The sequence below is a fragment of the Curcuma longa genome, chromosome 12, assembly GCF_044706935.1.
Source record: "Curcuma longa cultivar G26 ecotype Majalengka, Jawa Barat chromosome 12, ITB_CL_G26_1.1, whole genome shotgun sequence".
In the NCBI taxonomy this organism is placed as follows: Eukaryota; Viridiplantae; Streptophyta; class Magnoliopsida; order Zingiberales; family Zingiberaceae; genus Curcuma; species Curcuma longa.
Genome location: NC_133872.1, coordinates 7,819,161 through 7,834,485, shown reverse-complemented (window position 1 = coordinate 7,834,485; position 15,325 = coordinate 7,819,161). Strand labels below are relative to the sequence as shown.

The window sequence follows — 15,325 nt, the reverse complement described above, 5'->3', positions numbered from 1 at the left end:
ATAACTATGTTACAAATTGCTCAAAATTTAGAGATGCACTAGTTTAGTTCACCAGAAATTTCTACAAGAACAAGATCCATCTTTGAAATGATGAAACCGATTGGCATCCCTCACGATAATCTCTCGCCCGTATACCTTTGTTATAAGTTTGGTGAATTCATGGCAATCGCCGCAAACTCGAAGATTCTTGTTCACCCGAATCAGGGTTCCCTTTGGCACATGCATCATGCCAAAGGCAATGGCAAGCCTTTCACTATGCCCTTGTAGCATCTTTACCTTCTCGTCTTCCATCACATTGTGCAAAACAAACCTAGTGTCCTCGCGATACCCGGCTTCCTTCTTGAGTTTTTCGGTTATCTCTGCCAACTTTGAATAGATTGAAACTGAATCCTGATGTGCAATATCTCTTGCAATGAATGTGTGTACCTTGCTCCCTACTTCGATCCAACTACACGCTGGGTCTTTCTTCAACCCTCTCGCTTTCATCCTTCCTCTCACTAGATTTGCATCTTTCCAATTCCCCATTGCCGCGAAGACATTTGAAATTAGCACATAATTGCCCGGGTTCTCCGGCTCCAACTCAAGGAGCTTCTCTGCTGCAATTCTGCCTAGCTCATGATTCTGGTGAACACGACAAGCACCGAGGAGAGCACACCAAATCGCAGCTGTGGGTTCCTTAGGCATTGATCTTATGAACTCGTAGGCTTCTTCTGTCCTACCGGAGCGACCGAGAAGATCAACAACGCAAGCATAATGTTCTGGCCATGGTTCCAACTCATACTCACTTATCATCTTTTCGATATAGTACCTCCCCTCATTGATCAACCCAGAGTGGCTACAAGCATAAAGAAGGGCTAAGAAGGTAACATGATCAGGCACTATGCCTATCTCATTCAACCCCCTAAAGAAACCTATAGCTTCTTCACCCTGTCCATGCAAACCGGTCGCGTTAATCATCGTCGTCCATAAGATCAAGTCTTTGCGTCTAACACTGTTGAACACTATGGTAGACTTCTCTATGGCTCCACATCGGGCATACATGTCAACCAATGAACTCCCAATTGTTCCTGTGGTTTCAAACTGTCTTCGGTAGGTGAATCCATGAATTTCTTTACCTTTCATGAAGGAAGATAAGCCGGCTACCGCAGCAAGAACACTGATCAATGATACCGCATCAGGTTCGACATCAGAAGCCACCATGTCCTTGAACAAACACAAAGCTTTGTCTAGGAGACCAGAGTTAACATAACAAGTGATCATACTAGTCCAAGTAACAACATCTTTGTCTTGTATCATTCGAAAAATATGGTGAGCAAGATCTACCTCCCCACATTCTCCGTAAACATCTATCAACGTGTTCTCGAGTACACGATCGAGCAACCGATGCCTAATAGCATAAGCATGGACTTGCTTGAGTAGGAAAAGACATAGCAATCCACTACAAGCTTGCAGTATGCTTCCGATCATCATCGAATCCACCTTCGTTCCTGCTCTTTGCGCATCTCTACACAACTTGAGAGCCTTATCGTAGCAAGAACTCTGAGCATAACATGCTATCATCGTCGTCCAAGAAATGCAATCTTTACGGTCCAACTTGTGGAAGACATTTTCGGCATAATCTACAAACTGGCACTTTGTGTACATGTCCATCAATGTGTTTCCAACCTGCATATCGACACTGAAACCATGCCGTATTGCATATGCATGAATTTGCTTGGCATTCAACAAGTTCCCTAAGCGCCCCGAAGCAGAAGCACAAGTTATGACAGAAACCTGATCTGGCTCGAACCCTGACTGAATGATATCACTGAAGAACTCGATCGATTCCTGATACAAACCATTTTGAACATAACCAGAGAGAATTGAATTCCATGATACATTATCTTTCTCATCCATTTCCTCAAAAACCTGGATTGCATTGCGAATTCGACCACATTTCGCGTAAAGGACCACCAATGAATTGCTCTCGTAAATCTCAAGTTTCCTTGTGTTCTTCAAAAGAGAGGCATGTATCTCCATGCCCAATTTCGGATGTGAAAGTTCAGCACAAGCCTGAAGGACACCAACAACTGTATACGAGTTCATCGAAACACTGAAATTCTGCATCTCTCTGAACAGATTCAGTGCCTCAAAGAACTGCTGATCTTGCAAGCATGCAGATATCATTGAATTCCAAGAAACTACATCTGTTTCTGCACTTTGCATTCGATCAAACAACAGCCTCGCCGAATCAACCCGGCCGCACTTTGCATACATAGCAATGAGCGCATTGGAAACAAATCCAGTCAAGTGAAGCCCAGTTTTGATTGCCAAACCATGAACCTCAGTCCCAACACAGACATCTTCCAGCCCGCCGCAGGCCTTGAGGACCGAGGCGAGAGTGCAAGCATCAGCCAGCAGTCCCTCAGCGCGCATATCTCGGTAGCTCCGGATAGCCGAAGACGGCCGATTGGCGGATGCATAGGCCCCAATGAGGGCATTCCATGCGAAGATGGACCGGTGGGGCATTTCGTCGAACATCTTCTCGGCGTCGAGGAGGCGGCCACATTTGCCGTACATGAAAACGAGCTTCGTGCCGAGGAATCCATGGCGGTGGAGGGCGGTGGACTTGAGGATGTGGGAGTGCAGTTGCTGGCCCTGGAATGGGGCCTTCTCGGAAGCACAGAGGTCAAGAATGGAGGAGTAGGCATGCTGCTTAGGAGGCCATTGGAGTGGAAGTGACCTGAAGGCCTGCTTGAGGTTTCCTTGCTTGCAAGCTTGATCGATGGAGTTGGAAGAAGAATGGTGGCGGCGGTCGTGATGCCGGTGGTGCCGGTGGTGCCGGTGGAAGGATAAAGCCATGAATGGAATCCAATGGTTCAATTTCTTGCTTGGAGAGGGAGAAGTTGAGGGCGATGCATGGTGAAGGATCAAGTTCATCAACGACTGTTTGGCTCTGAAAGTGGAGAAGAACTCATGAACAATCCATGCGAAGCTTCGCTGTTCTGTTGGGGTTGCAAGATTGTTCTTTTATGCTTATGTGCATATATGGAAAGAAAGAGAGGGGGTTTTGTGCAAAAGTCCAAGTAAGTCGTAAATGAATCGAACGTTCCTGAACAATGACAGAGCCAGTCCGGGTGATTTATCCGGACTGATCTCCGATTGTGGACTATGCTGACACAACAACCCAGTTGTTTTCTTCATTCTCTTAAAAAAAAAAATCTCCTATTCGTAAATTCAAACTTGTGCACCGTCGGGCTCCCGGGCTATAGCCCGGGTAACTTATAACGTGACTCCGTTCGTGCTCGTGAATAAGTTTGATGTTCGACTTGGTATGAGCTTGTTTATGTTTGTTTAATACATACAAGATCAATATAATTAAACGAGTAGGCTCGAATAATTCGTTAAACTAAACGAATAAGTTTGAACACATATGTGTTCAACTCGTTAACGTTCATGAATAATATTCTTAAATCATATTTATTAATAAAATTTTTATCAACATACTAAATAAACAAATAAATTTACATTATCAAACTCAATAACCAACAAAATAAATTTAAAATATAAAAGTTTCGAACAATTAGATAAATTTAAATTGAGAGTTCAATAGCATTTAAACGAACCAAGTTCAAACCAAGCTCAAATTCATAAAAAAGAAATCAAACTAAGTTTGAATAATTATTTCAATAATTTTATTCATTTTAGATTTGATTACTTTATCAAACAAATTTAAACATCACAAAGCTTGACTTGACTTCGCTTGGTTCGTTTACAACCATACTTGATTGTTCCATAGCACGAGTCGACTTCCATCTATTTTTCGTTTGTTTGTTTGCTCATTTTAGTAGTTGTCGATTGTTTCAAAACTAAATATTTTTATTATTAATATGGTTATTTTAGTTGAATTATTTTATTTTATTACATTTTAATATATATATATATATAATGCATATAAAATAAGAATTATATTTTATTTTAAATAACATATATATATATATATATATATATATATATATATATATATATATATATATATATATATATTATTTTTTATTGTATTTTTTTTCAATCACTTTAACCACTTGTTAAAGTGTGGGTCCAATTTGACAAAATCTAAGAGAGAGTACAAATAAGGCAAGGATCAATCATTGAGCCAAAATTAATCAATCAATGATCGATAGCAACGTAAAGGGATTATGATAGTCCCGAGCTTGGTGCGATGGTAAAAGATAGGACAGATTTTCATGCAATAAAAATTTGATTCTCATACAGACTTTTAAAAATATCGAAAACTTAGATGCGAAAATGTCGAAGAGACACATCAAATTTGAAATGGAAAAGATTGTAACACCCTAATTTAATTCAAATATATCCCACTAAATAACTCAAAATTGTTAAAGTGTAGTCTCTTCTTAGTAAAGATCCAAAAAGGAGGTGAATTGAGTTTTTGGATGTGAAAGAGATGAACTAAGTAAAATAATTATTTATAAAAAGAATTAATGTGTAAATAAATTTAATAGTAAAAATTTTTTATAAAAAACTTTTTTTTACAATAAGTAATAAAAAAAATTATTTGAGCAGGGGTTGGAGTCCAAGATAACCCTTGGGGGAGATCTATGCATGTGTTATGTGTTCGGGGTTCTTTTCTCCTAAATCCACTAGAGTTATTAATTTGGATTAAATTTGTTACATTAGTTTGTTTTGCTAAACAATTTAAATGAGTTAGATTGATATTTTATTAATTTATTTTACGATAGATCCAAGTGGATTGATTCGTTTGAGCTCGCGGGCTGATGGATTGGCTTGCGGTAGACTTGGATTGGCCTGTGGGTCAAGAAATTTATTTTTTTATTCTAAATTTTAAAATAAAAGTGAAAATTTTAATGGACTCGTGAGCTGTATCTACTTAATCTGCAATCAAACTTAAAATTTTAATATTATATATATTTTTTATTTTTTGATGGACTCATGAGTTTAATCCACTTAATCCGCAACTCAAACTTAAAAATTCAAATTATATATATATTTTTAGTTTTAAATAAGCCCGTGGATTGACCCGCCTAATCACAATCCACCTTGAGTTAGGTTGGATTGGAGATTTATTAGCTCACAAAAATAGCGGGTCAACCCGCCTCGCCCCCGCTCTCATCTCCGTCATATGATGATTTTTAATAGATTGATCCGTCCCGTCATGAATTGGCCCATTTGATCACAGTAAAACTCACATCTTCAATTAGAATGATTTAAAAATTAAAACTACCTTTTTTAAATTTTGTAGGTAATGAGTTCGGTCTCATAAAAGTTTCTTATCAACTATTAGAAGCGCCTATAGCTTCGTGCCCAGTAGCCAATGTATTAGAGTGTGCCATAGTTGGAATTCGAACTGTGAATATTTAAATAAATCATTGAGCATTTTACCGCTAAAAAATTAAAATTAACTATTTCAGCAAAAGATGAAATCTGTCACCTCAACAGTTTTATATGATCGACTCCATAACAATTTATAAAAAATAAATTAAAAAATTATAATTAATCACTATAGAAGATAATATTATCTCAACCTTACAAAGAAAAAGAAATTAATCTCTTAAGAGACATCCGATAAAATTAACTACTACTAAATAATTGAATGTTGATGTGATTCAATTAAAAAATAATGACAATGACATAAAATGATCATGACTTGATTCCATCAACGTGTACGATGGAGATGAATTGGACCACAAAGATTCAAATGATTCAGAATATTCCAAGCTAAAGAAGATCTTTTCTTTACAAATGCATGGAATGGAATCCTCATCATGCTTGACTTTGACTCGTTTCGCTATATGCCAACATTGTAGCTCGAGACTCACAATCATAACAAATATGATTTTTAACTATTTTATCCATCTACTTCTTAATTTCAAATATTCATCCTTTTTATTTTTTCTCCCATCTGATTGACCATAACTCTGATATCAACGATTAGAATTGATGAAATCAATATATCTTTATAATGATATGATATTGTCCATTTTGAGTCTAATCTTTCATGATTTTATTTTTGACTTTATCCAAAAAGTCTCATATAAAATGAAGATATCTTTTATTCTATAAATCTATGATCTTTTTTATGTATTTTCAATGTATAATTTTGATGGTACCTCAACAATTTTATCCAAAATTGCTAGTAATGATTGGGGGCTCCTAGTAAGGGGTGCGTTGGGACCGTTAAAGAAGCGAGAGGCTCTCAGTGGTCTTGGGATTATAAGATGAAAGATATCTCATTGGTATGAGACCTTTTGAGTAGAGTCCAAAAATAAAACTATGAGAGGTGTGAATCCAAAATGAATAATATCATACTATTATGAAAATATATGTAGATTTCATCGGATCTAACAAAAACTACTTGCCCCTTTAGACAATGTATCTTTAATATAGAGTAATTTTGATTAAAATCGATCAAAATTGGATCATGTTAGAACAAATTTGAAAAAAACTATTCTAAATTAGAGTATGGAGGAGTATTTTAAAATCAAATTATAGGTGAAATATTGTTTTAATAAATTTAAAAAAGGGATATTGTTTTATGATCTTTAATTATTATTTTTGCTTAAATTATAGTATAAATATAGAAAGAAACTTTTATATAAAAATAGACTTCAAGTTTAGATTTTATTTTAAGAGTAATATTTTAAAGGTACATTAAAAAAAGAGATAAATTGAGGGGTAAAATAAACTTTTGGCGTTTGCTTGTAACAACGGAATGCTTTTAGATTCTAATTTTCTAACTAGATGTGGGGGCCGCAATGGGTCCCACGTTAATTATTTTTATAATTACTAATTAGTTCATTAATGATGAGATTTTATTTGCCATTTTGCAATTAAAATTTAATCTATTTGTCATAACATTCATAATGAAAAATAAAATAAAATATATTATGATTAATAAAATCATTGATAATTTAGCAATTTCTATGTTTTTAACTTTTTTGTTCTCACATATATAATTTGCTATAAATAGGGAAGCTTTGAAGCTTGACACCTTGGCAATGGCGGAGGCCAATGAAAGAAGCGCCTTTGCTCCGTCGCTCTCTGCTACATCTCGATCTATGGCGTAGAAGCGATTGCTTGTGAGCTTTGCGTGCTGGATTCCTCAACGTGTTCGCGTTTTCCGTGCCCTCGTTTGCCTACTTCTGTGCCCGTGCAGGGCGTTGATGAGGAGAGGGGATCGTGGGAGAGCAGCAGGTGAAGCTGGGGAAGGCGGCGGAGCTGCTGGCGATCATCGATTGCATCAATGAGGTGGTCACCGCAGCGATCTCGGCGGCGTCGGTGAGGATGAGTGACCGGGTGGAGACCACGCCGCGGCTCGCCCAGTGGAGGATCGACTCCCTCTCCCCTTTCTCCTATCGCAAGTCCGATCCCTTCAAGATCGGCCTCTGGAACTGGTATGATGCCTAAAACCCTAGTTTCCCGATGCCGATCTTGAGTTCTCTGCTTATTCCTTGTATATGCTGAATAGATGCTTCCTTAGATCTAGTTTGGGATTGGAATTTCTCTTCTTCTTCTCCATAAGCAAAATTGAATCACCCAATCATCTGTTTGACTTTGTTATATAGGTACCTTGCAGTTGGGAAGAACAAGCAACTTTTTGTAAAGCTATATCCTGAGGGTTCGAGCTTGACAAGGGAGAAACCACCTATTGCTTCATTGACCATCAAGATTGTTTCCCTATCCGCGCCAAATCGCAGCATCCTGATCCATCCAGGTCTGGTTTTGTTACTAAGAGAGGATAGATATTCTATCTTTAATTTGTATTAAAACCCTGATCTATGTGCAGGGATTTCTGATAAGCTTCTAAAGAGCAGCGACGATTGTGTATGGTCCGTTGACACCTTGTTTACTGGCAGATTCATCATCGACGTCGAGTTCCTTGATCTAAAGATCGTCCCTCCATCAGTAAGCACATGCATCTACACTCTTTGCTTCATTTCTTCCTCCTTTGTGTGTGCTACTTGTTTATATAGGGAGGAAAATAGTTGTTTGATCCTAATATTTACGCGTGGAACTATAGAAGTAGGTGGTGAATCGAAGTAGGCCGTTTCAACTCTGAGCTTTTGCATTACACAAATGTTTCAACCTAGATCGTAGTCTAATGGTGACATAATAACTAACTAAATTGTTTTGAGTGTTATTGTTCCTCATTTCCTTTCTGATATGTACTTCCATCAGTAAGCACATGCACCTGCACTCTTTGCTTCATTTCCTCCTCCTTTGTGTGTGCTACTTGTTTATATAGGGAGGAAAATAGTTGTTTGATCCTAATCTTTACGCATGGAACTATAGAAGTAGGTGGTGAATCAAAGTAGGCCGTTTCAACTCTGAGCTTTCACATTACACAAATGTTTCAACCTATGACATACTAACTAACTAAATTATTTTTAGTGTTATTGTTCCTCATTTCCTTTCTGATATGTACTTCTTCATGTTTCGATTGTTTTCAAAAATTTATCATTTGGTATGAGGGATTTGGAAGCTAAGAAACTGACAGGAAGGCAAGTATTTAGACATGGGACGAACGAATTGCCATCCCTGTTTACAAGGAGAAGCTATTTCTTTTTAGTTTCATCATGGTTTCTATGGAGCATCTCATCAAATGGTTTCTCTCAAGAACTCAATCTGTGAAGCTATTTCTTTCCCTTTTGCTTTTAGTTGCTTGAACTCCTACTTAATTCACATCTAATTCATTTGCTTATTACGATACAAGAGGTCGACTGTCCAGTGAGCCATTTGCCATTTCTTCATTGTGTTTTGTGGGGTTCAGGGTGGCGAGCCTGCCTCCATTTGGACCAGCTACCAGGTTGCGAAGCACACTGAAGCTGTAGCCCTCAACTCCCTTGGAAGGATGCTAACCGAGGGCATCCACACCGACATCACAATCAATGTCGCTGACAGTAGCATAGGTGCACACAGAGCCATCCTCGCCACAAGATCCCCGGTTTTCCACAGCATGTTCTATCACGACCTCAGGGAGAAAGAACTTTCCACCATCAACATCTCTGACATGTCCTTTGATGCTTGCCGAGCCTTCCTCAACTACATCTACGGTAACTTCCAGGCTGAAGAGTTCATGATCCACCGCATTGCGCTCCTCAAAGCTGCCGACAAGTATGATATCCCCGACCTAAAGGAGGCGTGCCACGAGAGCCTGGTAGAAGACATTGATACTAGGAATGTCCTTGAGAGGTTCCAAGTTGCCCATCTCCACCAATTGCCCAAGCTAAAGAGCAGCTGCATCCGATACCTGGTGAATTTCGGCAAAATCTATGAGATCCTCAAAGATTTCAATGACTTTATGCAGAGTGCCGACCGAGAACTGATCGCCGAACTGTTTCAGGAGGTTCTTGCTGCCTGGAAGGGTCTATGAATTGCTGAAACCTTCAGTGAGTGAAGCGAAAATGGTTCTCAATGGTGTGATTGGTATGCGTGAGTGATTCTTTTGTCTATTTGGATCTCATTGTATTGTGTACAAAAGGGGTTGCTGAAAGATTAGTGTACAGAAAATTTATTATGATGAACTGTATAGATTCTTTAGATAAAAAAAGATGTATACTTTGATTTGAGTAAGTAAAATTGTATCTTGTGACACATAAAATTTGTTTAAATGTATTATTATTTGTCATTTTGTTGGTTGGTACGAGTTCATGCATTTTCTTTTAGAACTTAGCTTCGTTCCAACTTGATTTTCTTTTTGAATTTGAGCTTCGAGCTTGATTTGAGTTTGGTTTATTTGCCCCCGGAGCATGATTGAGTTGATTACTACGGGACAAATTTGTTTACCTCATCACAGAAGTGGACAAGGGTTGAATCTCGAGCATGAAGTTGACTGATGCGTGATCAATTATAGTTTCTTAATTTACCTCTTTACAGATAGTCATGGGTCCGATCATATAAAGCCGTTGGAGTGGTGGATTCTACTTTTTGCTGAAAAGTTTGATTTATTTATATGTTATTAATTTGAAATTATTTATTTATTTATCCTTCGAAGATGTGGTGCATTGGTAAAATGCTTATATTTATTTAGCCCGGGTCCATTTAGGATTTAGGGGAGAAACTTATATATTTATTTAGGAATTTCTCCATATATTTAACTATTTTAGTAAATTATTGACCTGATCAATCTTAAATTTCACGATTAATTTATATATATATATATATATATATTTATTTTTTTTTTTATCGATTATGAGTATATTATTATTATAATTTCTGACTCAATCTAGAAATATTTTAGAAGATAATTTCTGAATATATATAAGTTATATTTTGAATTTATTAAATAAGTAAATTAAAAAAAAGATTAATAGTCTAAACATCTTAATTATATATATATATATATATATTATTTATTTATATTTTTAAACCTATTTAATCAATTGGTAAATTGATAAATTCTTTTATTTATATAATATTGCTGAATCAAGCCGATTTGGTCTCCCAGAAAGTTTCAACCACCCGACTTATACCCTATATGTGATAGGATCCGTACGTGGGCTCCACTTTTCACCCAGGAGAAAAGTCAATATAGAGTACCTTTAATGCCAGCGTGAACGAAGCGGTTTGGCGGATTCATTACTTCGGAAGCCACGCGAAGCGTCTCCTCCGCCGCTTCTCTCTTGCGATCGCCGAGGAGGAACCCAAATCCATTGCGGCCGCCGTCTCCTCCTCCGTTTCCGATCTGTTCGAGTTGCTTTCTTGCTCGATCTCGATCTCGTAGCTGGGTGGTTGTGGATCCGAGGGAGGATGTCGTACGCTTACCTCTTCAAGTACATCATCATTGGCGACACAGGTAGTTTCTTCCCCCTCCTCCATAGCGTTTGCAAATTTGTCACCGCGGTAAGATCCGTTTGTGCTATGGATTTGTTTGGTGTTATTTGGTGTCGGCATAGGGTTTAAATTTGGATTCTCGTTCTTCGACTTCCCGGTGCCTGCTACCACAATTGTGCTCGTCTGAAGCATGTATCTTCGTTTCTGGAAAGGAATTGCGCTCTGTTTACGGATTTTTATTCAGATCTAGTGATTCCGCTCATTTGTAAACTTGTGTTTTCAGCATTGAAAATCCTCTTATAGATGCATCATGCTAATCTTTTACTTTCTGAGTACAATTTACTAAGTTTGTGATTTTTAACTGAGGTGACTTTGATTTTTGTTAGGTTGTCTAGTTGTATGGGGATACTGGATACTGTGAAAGATAATCATACTAGTGTCAGAATATAATTTGGAAAGAAGGTTGTTTTTACTGGTTTTTCTCATTACAGGAGTGGGGAAATCATGCCTTCTTTTGCAGTTCACTGACAAGCGCTTCCAACCAGTGCATGATCTGACAATTGGCGTGGAATTTGGGGCTAGAATGATCAATATAGACAACAAGCCCATTAAATTGCAGATATGGGACACAGTTGGTTTCTACTTCTCCCTGTATTTATTTCTCATTATCATCTATATAGCTATATCTACATAAATTCTTGCAAATGAAAATGTCTTCTCTTCTTTTCTGAACATTTCACACATTTTAATTGATATTTGTATCTGGCTTCAGCGACTTTGTCATAAGAATCTCTAAAATGCAAGTGTGACTATGTTTATTTGAATCCTTGCAAAATTTACAGACAAGCACACAAGCCTCAGCATCTGATGTTTTACAAACACTATACATGTAAATATCTAGATTGATATCTTTCTTAACATCTCAAGCTTTTTGGATAATTGGTCAGCCTGTCTCAATCTTATCCTAGTATCAGAGCAGGAGATCCTGTGGTTGAATCCTACCAATGTTGTTAATATATCTAGTTAAGTTGATTCTGTTTAGGTATCAAACTTGGGCCAGGCTCTTGTGATCAGCTACACATGAGGGAGGGTGTTAGTGTTCTCTTTCCTAATAACGTTGACTTTTATCTTATTTGTCAGTCAGTCAAGTTCCATACGATATTAACCTTTTCAGAAGAATGTCTATTTTTGTGGTCAGTTGTTTTTTCTCTTGGATGATTCATTTTTATTCAAATTAATAAATCTTTCAGTATCTACTTCCAGTGACTAAATCGTTCTTTTATGATATTGTATAGAGTACATAGAATCTTTACAAGAATTGATGTTAAATTGCTTGTTTGTCTATGCTGGAGCTGTTACATCATAAATGACAAAACAAACCATAGTTTAGCCTGTTGGAAGACATCTCCACTTGCTTGCTGGATGAAAACCTATTAGGAAATCTTCAGCTAATGAAGAGAGCTAATATGGTGGCACTTGAAGCAGCATTAGTGAAGGTGAAGAAATGATGCATAAGAAGGCAACTTGGATTAAACTTGATACTACTCTTTGACACTCCCATCCACCGAAAATTTGAAATTGCAGTTAGTCACTTCCTGTTTTTTCCCCAGTATGTGCCTCATTGAATTGTCCTGCTGCCTCATTTATGTGCCTCCTGGTGGCAGTAGGAACATACACCATATATCCTATCTAGGGATCTTAACATTTTCATATTTAACATAAAAATAATACTGCTGTCAGTCGTAGATCATAACTACACTAGTGTTATTTATTTATTTATTTGCATGACAGACAAAGTTATATTTGCCGATTTACTTTGGTTAAATTTTCAAAAATTGCAGGCTGGTCAAGAGTCTTTTAGATCAATTACAAGATCTTATTATAGAGGGGCTGCAGGTGCCCTGCTTGTATATGATATCACTAGGTATTGATTCAAGGTGCATTATCTTATGTTTTAAATGGCATTTTAGCTGCTTATGTTTTGTACCTTTCTACTAATTGTCAGGAGGGAGACATTCAATCATCTTGCTAGCTGGTTAGAAGATGCAAGGCAACATGCCAATGCTAATATGACAATTATGCTGATTGGCAATAAGTGTGATTTGGCTCACAGAAGAGCTGTGAGCACTGAGGAAGGTGAACAGTTTGCCAAGGAGCACGGGTTAATCTTCATGGAGGCATCTGCCAAAACAGCACAGAATGTTGAGGAGGTGAAACGTCAATTTTAATTTTCCTTCAAATCATCTTACCCTTTCTTCTACGAACTTTTGGATACAAATTCACTCTATGAAATTCCTTGCATCTCAGGCTTTTATTAAAACTGCTGCAACCATATACAAGAAAATTCAGGATGGTGTCTTCGATGTTTCAAACGAGGTAAGATGTGAACATTTCACTAGCATAGAAAATCAAAGCCACACTACAAAGCTCTTTGCCTTTTTTAGTTGTTTCTTATTTTTTATCTATCATCTTTGAGAAAATACATGTTCTCTTGGGGGGTGTTATTTTATCCTCTTTCATGGCCAAAAAAGTTCAAATTGTTTGATTTTGCATCTGTTGAGATGTCTGAAAAACTGAAACATTAGAATTCTATAATGCATGTCTCACAAGACATTGTGTGGGGTTCGTCGGTACTTATGTATGCATGACAAATGTTATTTAGCCATTTTGAACACAGCTTTAGAAATAGCTGCTCTAACTACATATTCTGTACTCCACTCATTTGATAAAGTATTCAACCTAGTGATATCCAATATCCTTCACATATCGACTTAGTTTATTGTTTTTTTTATTAAATGATAGAACTCAAACTTCCTTGGGCAAAAATTAAAAAGGCATCCCTTATTATCCTTTTTTTAAAAGGGTATTGTTTTTCAAAAAAACATTAAAACAGCACCCTAGCATATTCTCATCTCAAAAATACTCCTATTCCAGCACTATTCTAAGCAGTTATGTCATGGATGCTACAATGTATAGCAGCTACGACATTCTTAGGATAATGTCTTAAAATTAAACTAGCCCAACTTAATCAAAATTACTACACAGAGCATTGATATATCAAAATACTCTTTACCAATTTAGTTAAAATTGTTTAAATTTGATTAAAACTATTTCAACTTGGCCAAAACAATAGCTGCTACAATTATAACAGCAACACCATAGCTGCTACAACTTGCAACAATTATATCATAGCTGTTTAATAAATTTGAAGTAATTTTAATCAAGTTTGGGCAATTTTGACCAAGTTAGTAAATAATATTTTGATATAAAAGTGCTCCATGTGTATTTTGACTAGTTGAACTGAAAAGAAAATATTATCAGTTGATTTTCTTGAACACTTTGTAGTAATTAACTAATTACATCATAACTGCTATTTCGGGTGTTTTTTTTTTAAAGGAGATGCCCTTTTGACAAAAAGGATAATAAGGTTAATAAGGGATGCCTTTTAAAATTTACCCAATTTTCTTTGTACAAGACCAAAATTTTCTTATATTATATGTTTGTTGCTAAAACGAGATGAGTAAAAATATCACAATCTGTCACTAGAGCGGATTCGTCCGGCCTTTGTTTAAGTTCAAGTTTTGTTAGCTATGCTTCAACATCATCTTGTTTCAGACTAAAGAACCATGGAATTGGAATCAGATTCACTGAAATATTTCAATGTTTAAAAAGGAATTCCCATCTTTTGGTATTCAATCTGTCTCTTGCAATAAATATGATTTATCATAAACTGTTTGTCGTTGCAGTCATATGGAATCAAAGTTGGATACGGAGGGGTTCCTGGTCCATCAGGTGGAAGGGATGCCTCATCTTCTCAAGCTGGTGGTTGCTGCAGCTGAGGTTCCCTTCTCATCATCCTGAACAGGGATGCGATATCTTGTATGTTAAAGCTCTCCCTTATCTCAGCAATAATCTCTAGACATGTTCCCTTTTTCTTGTGTGCATAAGTTGCATGGATTTGAATTGTTCTAGTATTTGGATTTTTTTTTAAAAATATATATTTATGTATCTTCCTGTGTGCTTCCCTGGTGTGGTGTTTCTTGCCATTTGATTTCTCTTCTACCATTTGGAGACTTGAGTCCAATTAAAGCTTAGAGTCTTTACTATTTAAGCTACATTAGAACACACAATGTTGTCCATGTGACTCACCCTTTCCTTTCAACTTGCAAAAATTCTTGGCGAGTAGTAACCCATTGTTGCCACTTAGTATTTCATATCTATAATTTGATATCTGAAATAGCATTTTGCGTTAGGGTTTAATCGGATTGAGCCAAATAAAGCATTAAGAGGCTCGAGCTTGATTCATTTTCTCTAAGCTCGAGCTCAGCTCGAGTTTGATTCAAGTTTTAATTCTTAAGTTTGAGTAAATGCTCGAGTTCGGTTCGAAAATGATCCGTTTAAAAGTAAAACAATCTTTATTTGAGTTTGGTTCGAAAATGATTCATTTAAAAGTTAAACGAATTTAATTCAAACTCGGCTCGTTAATATATGAGCTTCTTAACGAATATGTTTGCAAACCTTTAAATAAACACGT

General features: G+C 36.8%; 3 protein-coding genes across 3 annotated transcripts; 2 read left to right on the top strand and 1 right to left on the bottom strand.

The window, feature by feature from the left end:
• Positions 1-48: 48 nt before the first annotated feature.
• LOC141843670 (pentatricopeptide repeat-containing protein At3g63370, chloroplastic) lies at positions 49-2,919 on the bottom strand. The gene has a single exon (XM_074731726.1). It carries the CDS (start codon positions 2,917-2,919, stop codon positions 49-51), a length of 2,871 nt encoding a protein of 956 aa, XP_074587827.1.
• A 4,120-nt stretch (positions 2,920-7,039) lies between these two features.
• Positions 7,040-9,623, top strand: LOC141843266 (BTB/POZ domain-containing protein At1g55760-like). Its single transcript, XM_074731325.1, has 4 exons — positions 7,040-7,412; positions 7,584-7,732; positions 7,805-7,923; positions 8,789-9,623. The coding sequence occupies exons 1-4, from the start codon at positions 7,303-7,305 to the stop codon at positions 9,389-9,391; spliced, it is 981 nt and encodes a 326-aa protein (XP_074587426.1). The 5' UTR covers positions 7,040-7,302; the 3' UTR covers positions 9,392-9,623.
• Positions 9,624-10,594: 971 nt separating this feature from the next.
• On the top strand, positions 10,595-14,800 carry LOC141843081 (ras-related protein RABB1c). Its single transcript, XM_074731110.1, has 6 exons — positions 10,595-10,813; positions 11,283-11,422; positions 12,633-12,715; positions 12,797-13,001; positions 13,099-13,167; positions 14,538-14,800. The coding sequence occupies exons 1-6, from the start codon at positions 10,768-10,770 to the stop codon at positions 14,628-14,630; spliced, it is 636 nt and encodes a 211-aa protein (XP_074587211.1). The 5' UTR covers positions 10,595-10,767; the 3' UTR covers positions 14,631-14,800.
• Positions 14,801-15,325: the final 525 nt, after the last annotated feature.